Genomic DNA, 13,013 nt, shown 5'->3' with positions numbered 1-13,013 from the left:
TACCGGTGGCCTCTCAAGCAGAGCACCATAATCCAAGTCTTCCCCTAATATGGAGCATTCCAGACTGTGGTTTGTGAGTCTCTCCATGATCACCACCTGGGACAACTTTTCTTTACAGATGTCCTTCTTCGCGGGTAACTCCTTGGTCTCTGGCCCTGCCTCCAAATCTGAAAGGCATTAAGAAACCGAACCTTTCTCCATTATGTAGTAGAACGAAGAAAAATTCCAAAATGTAATCAGAGGAATTAAGATCCTCAAAGTAACGTGATGTATTGAAAACTTTCTTTTTTCTTTCTTTAATTTTTTTTTTTTTAACGTTTCTTTACTTTTGAGAGAGACAGAGACAGAATGCGACTGGGCTAGGGGCAGAGAGAGAGGGAGACACAGAATCTGAAACAGGCTCCAGGCTCCGAGCTGTCAGCACAGAGCCCGACGCGGGGCTCGAACCCATGAGCAGTGAGATCATGACCTGAACTGAAGTCGGATGCTCAACCGACTGAGACACCTAGGCACCCCGAAAACTTTCTTATATGACTAACCAACCTTACAATCCCATGTTTATGTAGCTTTAGTCCTAAAGGATACAATATGAGCTTTCTCACGTAGATATAAGATACCAGGTGGCTGATGCAAACAAAGAGAGAAAGGAGGCTAAGGCAAAAAAGAACTGCTATACAATCCTTATTTCGGCAGTATTAAGTAAAACTCACTTTGACTCTTTCTCCATTTTTCCAGCAAAAATTTCTTCTGTCTCTTTTTTAAACAGTGCCTCTTTGATTACGATGCTAACTAACAAAAGTTCCAATCCCGGCTTTAGAAGTTCAAGTCTTCACAACCAACTAGAATCTCAGCAAGACATGAAGGATGGACAGAAGGGAAAACCCATTGTTTTAGAAAATCCAGGGAACGGGAGCTAGTATGTTAAATGGAAAAGTTTCACAAAAACACCCTTCGAGCTCTCCCGTGCCACAGGACGACCCACGAGAGTTGGCGGAAGTTGTATCTGCACAGCCTGTCCTGTTCTGTCGATGCAAACCCTTCCCTTGAAATATGATTGGAACAAAGGTATCTTACAAGAGTCTCAATTCTTTGGAGATTACTGCCATTTCCTGCTGTAGTGACCTCCAAGAGCAGTCTAGAATTCCGATCTCTTGTCTTACTCGATCAATTTGTTCCAGAAGTAACACAGTAGTTGAAATACCTGTATCCCCACATGATAGAAATATCATTATGGTATCTGTAAGACTCGTCCCCTGAATCAGAAGCAGTGCACCTGTCCCCTGAGAGCCAGTCACCCAGCTGTCCGCGCCTGTCTGATGACAGCCTTCCAGACCCATCCCCTGGCCTGCCGGTCTCTCTTGTAATTCTAACGTTTCTGCCAAAGACTGTACTCTCATTCTGGTTTCCCTGGCTTCAAACTGGGAGTGATTTTCCTTCTTCCTCTTACATCCCTATTGATACTTAGCATACATGGGACAGCACTTTCTCCTTCACGTAAGCCATGGATATACACCCTACTTCTCATGCGACACGGTTAATTCTTTAAGAGCTTACAGTCATCCACCAAGCAGCATCTGATGGCCTCCCTCATAAGTGACAAAAAAAGTCAATGAGAGAAGTCTATACAAGAAGTAGCCTTTTAATCAAAGAGAAATAAGATAGTAAAAATGACACTGGAACCAGCCAAGGATTTTCCAAAGAACGGACATGATTATGTAAGCCTGAACAACAAAAGGTCTTAGAAGGAGCGAGGAAGAAACGGGATCCAGGGCAGGGGCGAGAAGTCATGTTCGCAGGGAGGGGAGCAGAGGCGGAGAGGAGACAGGGGAGCCCGTGCTCCAGAGGCCTCAATGCTCCCCCCACGCCCGGAGGCTCAGGAATTGCGTGCTGACCATCCTACGTACCTAGGGCCTGAGCTGTGAGCCGCAGGGGCCTCACCCCAGGAGGTCTCCCACACTCACCTGGGCCCCGGCCTCTTGTCAGCCTTCTCTTCACCATCCAGGGCTCTTTCCGCTGTTCCAACGAGGAGATCATATCGGGCTTGGAAACGCAGAGTCCTACGTACAAGAGAACAGGAAGTGGTCATGCTGTGCGTCAGTGCAGACCCAAGGTGCGGGCCCCTGGGCCTGAGGAAAGGGCGACAGAGCAAGGCCCGGTGCTAAAGGAGCAGAGGGCTCTGAGTCAGGGCAGCGGCCGGGGGGAGAGGTGGCAGAATGAGGGGTGGAGGGACACCCTTACCCAGAGAGGCCAGGTTCCTGTAGTTCTCCAACATCACACTCCTGTACAGGTTCCTCTGAGCCGAGTTCAGCCACTCCCACTCCTCTTGGGAGAAATCTACGGCCACATCCCCGAACGTCACCAAACTCTGAAAGGACAAAACCGCAGTCTTGTTCAATCAGTGCTCATGCCCCGACAGACTGGGCTTGTTATGGGCTACTTGTGTCCCCCAAAGTCATACGTCGAAGTCTAACCCCCAGTACCTCAGAATGTGATGGTATTTGGAGACAGAACCTGAAAAGGGGTTGTTAAAAGTTAACTGAAGTCATGTGGTCGGGCCCGAATCCACTCTGACAGGTGTCCTTGTAAGAGGAGGAAGCCCCACGAGGGAGGCAAGTGCACAAAGGGAAGACTGGACGGGGACACGGCAGAGAGGGCGGCTGGCTGCAAGCCAGGGAGAAGCCTCAGAGAACACCAACCCTCCCGGCACCGTGACCTGGGACTTCCGGCCTCCAGAACTGACCGGGAAGATAAACGTCTGCTGTCCAAGCCTCCGGTCTGCAGGATTTTGTTACAGCAGCCTGAACAGACTAAGACAGGGGTCTAAGGATTACCTTCTCCTCATCTGGGGTAAGAGACTATACAGATAAGGAAAAACATGCAGAGAAAAGAGAAAAACATGGAGGCAATTTTGTGCAGGTGCACACACAAGAAAAATGTGATGTCAATTCAGATCAATGAATATGGAGGCTCAACTGTCCCCATGTACGACGGGTGTCAGAGTATTTTTTGACACGAGGGCCCGCGAGGGGCCTGGATCAGCACAAGAATGGGGGGAAATAAATCTGAAGATGAAACTCAAAAGGCACAGAGGACTAAACCCCAAACTAGGTTCTAAGGATTTCTATTTCACTTTCAGTGCTCATTAGATGTGGAGCATTTGTGGTAAAAACAAAAAGTAAATAAATCCACTAATAAAATCCTCTTTTCCGTTTTCTGAAATAAAGAGGAGTGTTTAGTAAGAATGATAAGTACTACAAAATGCCTTTAAGAATCAAGGTGTCACTGGGGCACCTGGGTGGCTCAGTCGGTTAAAGGCTCAACTCTTAGTTTTGGCTAAAGTCATGATCTCACAGTTTCATGGGTTCAAGCCCCACGTCGGGCTCTGCACTGACAGTGCAGAGCCTGCTTGGGATTCTCTCTCTCCCTCTCAATCTCTGTCTCTCTCAAAATAAATAAAAGAAGAATCAAGGTGCCACCTTCGAGAAGCTGGGAAGTGTCGAGGACGAGGACATACCGAGGAGGTACATGAACATGTTTGTTGCTCATCTCATCCAGAGATGGTGGATTTTTATGTAGCAGATTTTTATGATTTCAGCACAGAATTCGGACACATTCCAAGGTATTTTAAACATTAATTTAATTCAAACTGTGACCCCGGCAATCTGTGGCTTTGGCTTCCCATTAGAGGCTGTCCTCTAGGTTTAGAGGGCCAGGAGCCCTGGCATTTTAAAAGTCTATACTCAAGCCAATAAGCGGGCAAGTCCGACCACCCACAGAACCTGAACCCAGACCGCAGCACACCCCAGCTCCCCAGCTGTATGACGGAAAAATCAACAAAACCCCACATTGTGATGTGGACTAAATAAGGGAGCACAGGCCCAGCGCGGAAGGGCCACATGTACGTGAACGTTAGCCATGATGCTGCCAACCGGAGGGTGAGCCTTCTCGCTTACAGCTTCACGTAATTCTACTGAAAACAAAGTTCCTTGGAGGTGTGGTGTCTGTTGAATAATTTCTATCGTGCCCTCTTTGACCCGCACCATCTCTGAAGGTATTCTTAACTGAACTGTGTCAAGACAAGTCAAACGGGTTCTGCATTGTAACCTGGGTGAAGACAGTAACCTTGACGCATAAATCTCCTAAGCGGGAGGCTGAAAGGGCCCCCACCACAGAAAACACCCAGGAATACTTGCAGGAAACAGCCCAGAGCTGCTTGGTGTGCTCTAAGCAAGCAACACGCTCATACACCCACCTGAGCGCTAGTCTAAAACGAATGCTGGCCAGCTCTCAACAACAACTTTGCGACAATAATTTTGCAAGTTGGAGCATCTGACTTGAAAGCAGAGGAACTGATTTGCTGGCTGAATAAGTAATAAGAGCACTAATTCAGAGCGCCCGGATGGCTCAGTCAGTTAAAGCAGTTAAGCGTCCAAGTCTTGATTTCAGCTCAGGTCATGATCTCACGGTTTCATGCCTGCTATATCAGGCAACGTGCTGACAGCATGGAGCCTGCTTGGGATTCTCTCTCTCCCTCTCTCTCTCTGCTCTTCCCCAGCTTCTGTGAGCGCTGCCTCTCAGAATAAAGTTTAAAAAAAAAAAAAAAAGAGTGCTAATTTTGCTGAGCTCTCTTTCCCTGGGTTGTTCATATCCACGTGCGCCAGCATGTAAATGCCTTCAAATTCTGAAAACTGTGCAAGGCTCGGTGGAATCTTCGAGCATACTGAAACTCAAGCGTTTCGAGGCAGGTGCGGAGTGAAATAAGCCAGACACAGAAGAACAAGCATTGCATGATCTCAGTTATATGTGAAGCTAAAACAGTCAAACTTACAGAAGCAGAGAGTAGAATGCCGGTGGCAGGGGCCAGGGGAGGAGGAAATGCAGAGGTGGTGGTCAGGCGAACAAAGTCTCACACAGGATGAATGCGTTTTGGAGACGTAATGTATAGCATCACACCCGTAGCTAACAATACTATGTTGCATCCTTAAAATTTGCTAAGAGGGCAGATGTTAGGTTGAGTGTTCTCGCCACCAAAAATAATAATGATGACGATGATGAGGGCAGGAGGAAACTTTGGAAGGTGATGAATAAGCTTATGGCCTTGATGGCGGGCACGGTCTCACCAGGACACACTTTCCCTCAAACTCATCAAGTTGTACACATTAAAAATGTGCAGCTTCCTACATGGCAATCATACCTCAACAAAGTGGCTTAAACACAAACAAAAAACCCTTTCCATGCAAATATTTTAAACTGTGTTCAAAGATACAGGTGCTCGGACATATGCTACTGCTCTGCTTTTCTTCTGACCTGATTCTAGAAGCCGGGTTCTCACGGATTCCAGCCTTACAGTTCTAACTACACGCTCCCTCCTTGCAATTCCTTATTTTCCGGACATTCAAATATTTCAAAAATCTTTCAGATATCTTTTATTAAATGAAACGAATCACATAGAATAGAGCATATGAATGATACACAAATTACAACACCTTTTTAAAATCTATAGTATCTTTACAGCATCTTTACAATAACTTCCTAAGTCTGTTGGTACAAGAGAAAATGGTGCCCATTTTTCTAGCCTTTGTTACTACTTGGTCATCGGTAATAAAACCAGAATTGGGAGCTCCTACAAAGAAGAGTGTAAGTTCCAGTATTTTCTCATATTTGCCAACTGGGTTTTTTGGGGTTTGATTTTTCTTAGTAAGAAATGTCCCCTTATCCACCTCTCTACTCCTATGTTCCAGAGAGACCTAACATTATCAGTATAACCTTCCAAGTAAGACATTTTCTCAGTTTATACAGACTGCCCTTTATGTACAGAATCAATGGCTTCAGTTAGTGCCGTGGTCTGAATGTTTGTGTCCCCCCAGAATCCATACACTGGAATCCTAACACCCAGTGTGATGGCATCTGGAGGTGGGGCCTTTTGGGGGTGCTTTGGTCATGAGGGTGAACCCTCTCAAATGGGCTGCGTGTCCCTATAAAAGAGACCCTAGAGGGCTCCAGAGCCCCCCATGTGAGGACACAGAGAGAAGGCGCCAGCAACAGAACAGGAAGCGGGTCCACATCAGGCACCACCTACAATCTGCCAACAGCGTCATCTTGGCTCTTCCCAGCCTCCAGAACGGGAGAAATGAATGTGTGCTGTATAGAAGCCACCCGCTCTGTGGTGATCTGTGAGCGCAGCCCAGAGTAAGAGAGCTAACAAAGGTCTTTTACTGTAAACAGCAACAATTATCGCTCACAACACTTGTAATAGTCCAGACACAACTCTGAACTTACTCAACCCCCACAACCCTGAGGGTTGGTACTATCACCATTCCCCTTTTACAGATGAGGAACAGAGAGCTCTAACTTGCCCAAGATCGTGGAGTCAACTGCAGAGCCAAGATCTGGAAGCCAGCAGTCTGGCTCCATAGTGCACACCCTTAACCTTGACATCAGGGATCAGCAAAGGCTTTCTGTAAAGGGCCAGAGAGCAAACGTCTTAGGCCAGACAGCTTCTGTCACGACTCAACTTTGCTCTTGCAGCGTGAAAGGTGCCACAGACGATACCTAAACCACAGTGCTCTGCTGAAAGGAGGTTTCGTTTATGGGCACCAGAATGTAAACTTCTATAATTTCCACATGTTATGACATACTGTTTGTCATTTTTTTTCAATCACTGCAAACGGAAAGACCATTTGTAGCTCACAAGCTATACAAAAAGAGGTGACGGGCCGGATTAGGCCAGTTTGCCAACTCCCGTCCAATGATTACATTAACGCACATCATCTAAGGCTCTGGTGTGTACGTTTCTAAACCACCATGACACGAGGGTGCTGAGAGCTAACACTTCCTGAGATCTTACCAAGTGCCAGGCACCTTTACTATGTTCTAGGCACTGTGTCTATACTTACTTAGTTAACCCTTACAAGAACCATACTAGGCTGGCACCATGATCATTCCCTTTTCTTACAGACAAAGAAAACGTGGTGGATTAAGGTGCCTTAAGGTCACACAGCGATCCAGTGTTAGAGCTAGCTTCCGAACCCAGGCAGCCTGGCTCCACGGTCCACATCACACTATCACGCCTCTAGTAAAAGGTTCCACGGTGACACCAGCCATAATGCTGATGACAGTGAAACAGGATCCACAAGGCAACACGGCTCTCAGATAAAACAAATTTTCTTCAACTCGTGTCCGGGTCAACCCACTTCATTCAAGGGGACACAGCACTCTCTCAAGTGTGGGGGTCATGTTCTTACTCCCGTTGTTAGCGTGCAGACTTCCAAAAGGGTTTTGACATGTCACACCACACCATAGTGAAAACACCAAGATACACCTGATACAAGAATCAGATCCGGTGGTCTGACTCTTAATAAAGATGGGACAGGGATTAAAACAAACAGAAAAAAGCGATGCTATCCTTACAGAAAAATACTTTGTATTAATATGCTATAGGAAAAAATGAACATAAATATTCTATAAGAAAAAAATGCATTAAAGAGGGGTTTTTTTTGGTACAATTCAATTAATTTTTAAGGTACATGAATGAAAACTGGTCATTTTGGGGGGAGTGGTGAAGTCTACTCCCCCCCCATTCTAGTTTTTGAGGCTCTGCTGCTGTTCCATCCAAATACAGCTGCTGAAGTATTCCAATTTCGTGTAAGTGTAACAAACTTTAATCCACAAAGTAAGAAAAAGTTTTAGGAATGTATTCATAGCAAATACTCAGGGATGAAGTGCATTCTCAGGTATAAAAGTTATTATCATGCTACATTAAACAGCAAAACATCAGCTACAAGAGAAATTTAAGACTTATTCACACACTCCCCCACCAAATATTTTCTGAATCCAGCACTGGGGTGAAACTGCCCACAATCGCTGCCTGTGTCATGTGTACTCAGAGCAGAAAACCAGATATATTAAGTAAATATATAGTGCGTTCGAATGTGCTAAGAATTAAAAAAATAAAAAGAGTACAGCGGGGGGGGGTGGGGCGCCTGGGTGGCTCAGTCAGTGAAGGGTCCGGCTTTGGCTCAGGTCATGATCTCACGGTTCGTGAGTTTGAGCCCCGCGTCGGGCTCTGTGCTGACAGCTTAGAGCCTGGAGCCTGCTTCAGATTCTGTGTCTCCCTCTCTCTCTGCCCTTCCCCTGTTCATGCTCTGTCTCTCTCTGTCCCAAAAATAAATAAAAACATTAAAAAAAATTAAAAAAAACAAAGAGTAAAGCGGAGAAGAGGGTGTGAAGAATTTGGGTGGGAAGCTCTGGAACTGTCGACAGAGGGATCAGGAAAATGAGAAGGCAATTTTTGAGGAAGCAAAGTGTGATGAAGGACAGTAAATGTCAGAGGTCCAGGGGTGCCTGGTGGTTCAGCCAGTTAAACATCTGACTTCGGCTCAGGTCATGATCTCACAGGTCATGAGTTCGAGCCCCACATCGGGCTCTGTGCTGACAGCTCAGAGCCTGGAGCCTGCTTCAGATTCTGTGTCTCCCTCTCTGCCCCTCCCGTGACCGCTCTCTCTCAAAAATAAATACTTTAAAAAAAAAACAAAAAAAAAGTCAGAGGTCCAAAAGTCCAGAGGCAAAGTCATGCAGGGCCCCATCAGTACATTAAGGATTTGGCCTTCATTCAGGGAAGCCACCGGAGGGTTCTGAGCATGGAGTGACACAGCAGTTGGAACACACACACACACACTCTCCCTGGTTGCTACACTGGGATACGACTGCAGGAACACACGTGGGAGATGTCACAGAAGCGGAGTCAAGGGGCCAACAGTAAAATAACCACTGAGGCTGTGATGGGGGCAGTGGGCATAATGATAATCATCAGATTCTGAATACAATGTGAAAACCTCAGGTTCGAATACAATGTGAATGTGAAAACTGCACTGACAGGGTTTGCCACAAGCCAAACATGGGAGGCAGAGAGAGGAGATAAGAATCACCCCTGAGTAACTGGGAGCATGAAACTGCCACTGGTCTGAGACAGAGACAACGGTGGGAGCAGCCAGTTTGGGGGAAATCTCAGAATTCGGGTCTGAATGTCTTGGGTCTGAGTTTTCCGTTGGACATTCAAGAGGAGGAGTCAGGTTGGATACACAGGCCTGGAGCTCAGAGGAGAGGCTGGAGCTGGAAAGGCAAATATGGGAGAAGGCTGCCTGTGGCTGGTTTTTACAGATGAGAACTGACCTCCTCAGCAGAAGGTGCGCAGGTGGACTAGGAGAGCCAAGAACACAGTCCCAAGGCATGCCGACAGGTGTAGGTCAGGGAGATGGGGAGGAACCGGCAGTGAGAACAGAGCGGTCAGGGAGGTGGGAGGAAAGCCAGATGTTGTGCCCTACAAGCCAAGGGAAAAACGGGTCCCACCAGAGAGCAAGGGATGAGCTATTTCACGGGTTGGCAGCCAAATGCTTTTGTAAATAAAGTTTTATTGGAACGTAACCCGGCCCATTAATTTATATCTCATCTGTGGCTGCCTCAGCTCTAGAAGGAGTGGAGCTCTAGAAGGCAGAGAGGAGCAGCTACAGCAGTTACCATAAAGCCTAAAATATTTACTACCTAGCCTTTTACACTGAAAGTTTGCCAATTGCTAAGCTACTTCAAAAGCCAATGATAATCAAAAAAGACTGAGGACGGGGGCACCTGGGTTTCAGTCGGTTGAGCGTCTGACTCTTGATTTTGGTTCAGGTCATGATCTCACAGTTCATGGGATCAAGCCCTGCTACGGTGCAGAGCCTGCTTGGAATTCTCTCTCCCATTCTCTCTGCCCCTCCCCTGCTCACACTCTGTCTCTCTCTAAAAAACAAACATTAGGTTGGGGCGCCTGGGTGGCTCAGTCGGTTGAGTGTCCGACTTCGGCTCAGGTCACGATCTCGCGGTCCGTGAGTTCGAGCCCCACGTCGGGCTCTGGGCTGATGGCTCAGAGCCTGGAGCCTGCTTCCGATTCTGTGTCTCCTTCTCTCTCTGCCCCTCCCCCGTTCATGCTCTGTCTCTCTCTGTCCCAAAAATAAATAAAAACGTTAAAAAAATTAAAAAACAAACAAACAAACATAGGGGAGGGTGGGTGATGGGTATTGAGGAGGGCACCTTTTGGGATGAGCACTGGGTGTTGTACGGAAACCAATTTGACAATAAATTTCATATATTGAAAAAAATAAAAATAAAAATAAAAAACAAACATTAAAAAAAATTTTTTTTAAAAAGACGGTAACTGGGCACTGCATTTGGTAATATGGAGATCACTGGTAACTTGCTTAGAAGCAGCTTGGGCGGGACAATTGGAGCCCAGTGCATGTATGTATGAGCTGGCTCTCCTATTTGTGAGACACAGATGACAGACACAAACAAAACTACCTGTTAGCACTTTAAGAAGCCACACAATCAAGTGAGAAAAAGACAGCCTTCCATACTGCACCCGTGCTGCCCTTCCCTCTCCCTTCAAACTCTGGCTCAAAAACATCACCTCCCTTCCCAACCCCCCACCCTCCCCTTGGGCAGGTAGGAGCCAAGAGCTCCTCCAGGCAGCTCTCACCTGCACTCAGCTCTCACCTCTCACCTGCACTTGAGGACCTTGTTTGCTTCCAGGACTTTCCACAGGTTGTAAGCTCTTGGAGAGCAGGGACTGGGGCTTAGCCATCTGTTTCTCCAGGGACTGGCACAGAGCTGATACCAAACAAACCAGGTTTGGCACAAGCTACGGTCATGCTTGCCCCAAGGAGCACCTCTGGGCTCCATCAGGGTCCCTCGGAGAGAAGCGGCCCAGCGAGGGGCTGAGTCACTTGACCAGTGAAGAATGAACACTAAATGGGATGCAGAGAAAGCAGGGAGGGAGGCCCTGGGCCACCCCTGCAGCCCACCACTCACCAGAATGTGAGGAAATGGGAACCAGCTCCCAGGACAGGCATCTTAAACTGAAAACTTGTAAAAGAAAATAAACGTTATTAAGTCCTGAAAAGCAGGACTGCATTTCCGAGAGGAGGGAGGAAATGCCAACTCACCCGAGACAAGGCTTTCAGTTCAGGTCCTGTCCCCGCGGCCTCCTGCTTCTGCCTCCTGTCCTGGAGAAGCGCAGGGCCTCTGGAAGGCAGAGCTGGGGGAACAGAAGGGAGTGGCCAGAGGCCGAGTCTACACCGCGCCCCTGACCACCGGCGTGGAATCGGTCCCTTCCTGCTGAGTCTTAAACCACAGCCATCAATCAATCGGAAAAGGCTTCAACAAGTGCAGAATCGAACGCTCGGGCACGAACAGGACAGCACTAATTTGGAAGGGGGTGATCTGCCTACTACTACTACTCTCCCCGGGGGCTGCCACGGAGCGGAGAGGGGTTCCCCTCTCTAGGAGCATGAACTGCGGAAGTGTCCGGCTAGGCTGACCCGGGGCAAGTCAAGGTCCTTCCCTGCACCGCTGCTTGATGCCCGGACTCAGGGTAAACTTCCAACCCGGTGGGTTCCTCCGACCTACCAGCCTAGAGCCTAGGGACAACCACTCACCCGCATTCGGGCCCCAGAAGCCCCTGGCCCCACGACCTCGCCCTCCCCGCCCTCTGAGGGGGATCGCTGGTCCCCGTCCATCAGGCCCGACCACCTGTCACCCTCACCTCGGTTCTCAGGCCCCGTCGTCACCGCGCCTCGCTGGCCCTTGGACGGGAGCCCATTCCTCCCGCGCGGCCTTCCCCGGGCGGGACGGACGAAGGCAGTCGGGGTCCCCGCAGTCCGGCCCCGGTCCGCCCCGGGCTTTGTACTGGGGGCGCCTCGCCGCGGCGGGGACTCCTGCCCGCGGGACCCCGCGCTCCTACCCGTGCCCGCCTCCCCCTGCATGTCTGCGCGGCGCGCGCGCTCGCTCCCCCTCCCGCCCCGGGCACGCCCGGCGTCCAGCCGGCCCCGCCCCGCCCCGCGCCCACCCCGGCCGCCGAGACCCCGACACCGCCGGGCCGCACCAACCCGGGCCGCGGGCCGCTGCCGGAAGTGGGCGTGTGCGGCCACCGCAAAGCTTCCTGGGAAGTGTAGTCCCGGCCAGCGCCGCGTCGGGACTGAGCGGAGCGCAGGCTGCAAGGCTCGGGCCCTCCCTGGGCCTACACAGCGTCCGTCATCCCTTCTCCGGGCCCGCCGCTTCCGGCTTTTCCGGATCGCGGTCCCCCCGGTGGTTATGGATGCCCAACCGGTGCCTGGCCGGAAGTGCAGGCCTCCCGGGGGACTGACAGCGCCCGACGGGCTTCTGGGAGATAGCGCCGGGTTCGGAGCGCGCAGGCGCAGTTCCCGGGCGGGGGCGGGGCTGAAGGCGAGGGGCGGGGTCGCAGGGTGACGCTAGGGCGGGGCAGGTGGCGCGGTCCGCGGGTGGGCGTCCCGGCGGTGTCCCCGCCGACGAGATGCGGCCAAGGGCAGCGCTGGGCTTTGCCGGTGTCCAGAGTGTGATCCTGGTGGGGTCGTGTGAGTGACGTGTGCCCTCGCGTCCGATTCACTTCGCACCTTCGACCTCAGATGGGTCCCCTTGTCCCTGGACACTCGGGTCGGCCCGGCCCCCACCCGGTCCTCCAGGTGCTACGTGCCTGCATTGGTGGGTCCTGCACCTGAATGGTCTTCCCCCAAACTCTCGTCTGGGCTGGTTCCCTTCTGTCACTCTCTCAGAGGGCTGCCCAGACTCGCAGTCACAGACGCCACCCACCTGGTGACCTTCATGATTATCTGAGTTAACTGATGTTTTTATTCATTTACTGTTTAGGGCCAGTCCGGAGCTTTCTGGATCCCTGGAGCTGAGCGCCTTGTTCTGCTTGGTGAATAACCTCACTTAACAACAGTGCGGGCATAATGCCGTTACTACACCCACCATCGCAGAATCGAGGCTGCATGCGGTTACATTTATGTGACATTTTGTAATGTCACTTAAGACAGAAAAGAGAGCAGTGGGTGCTGGGGGCAGGAGAAGGAGGAGACTCACTACAAAAGGCACAGGGAACTTGTGGGTCTTCTGTATCTTGGTGGTAGTAGTTATGATATGGGAAACAAAAGGCAAAAGAAAAAATTAAATGTCCTTAC

The 13,013-nt window shown here is 49.9% G+C and overlaps 1 protein-coding gene across 4 annotated transcripts in view; it reads right to left on the bottom strand.

The window, feature by feature from the left end:
* The window catches only part of ZNF470 (zinc finger protein 470), a 49,707-nt gene extending 37,502 nt beyond the window's left edge, over positions 1-12,205 (bottom strand). The window contains exons 1-5 of one of the 4 annotated variants that reach the window (XM_027037426.2): positions 11,579-12,205; positions 10,980-11,071; positions 2,239-2,365; positions 1,962-2,057; positions 4-167 (exon numbers count right to left, since the gene is read on the bottom strand). In XM_027037426.2, the coding sequence (XP_026893227.1) occupies positions 4-167; positions 1,962-2,057; positions 2,239-2,365; positions 10,980-11,071; positions 11,579-11,798 (699 nt within the window). In that variant the 5' untranslated portion in view covers positions 11,799-12,205. Of the gene's footprint in view, positions 1-3; positions 168-1,961; positions 2,058-2,238; positions 2,366-9,171; positions 9,935-10,845; positions 10,900-10,979; positions 11,072-11,578 lie in introns of those variants that run through there. The other 3 variants (XM_027037432.2, XM_027037427.2, XM_053210605.1) reach the window with 3 other exon arrangements.
* Between the last annotated feature and the right edge of the window lie 808 nt (positions 12,206-13,013).

This window comes from Acinonyx jubatus, chromosome E2 (genome assembly GCF_027475565.1).
Source record: "Acinonyx jubatus isolate Ajub_Pintada_27869175 chromosome E2, VMU_Ajub_asm_v1.0, whole genome shotgun sequence".
NCBI classification, from domain to species: Eukaryota; Metazoa; Chordata; class Mammalia; order Carnivora; family Felidae; genus Acinonyx; species Acinonyx jubatus.
Note: the sequence above shows the minus strand (reverse complement) of the source record. Positions and strands in the feature narration are given on the sequence as shown.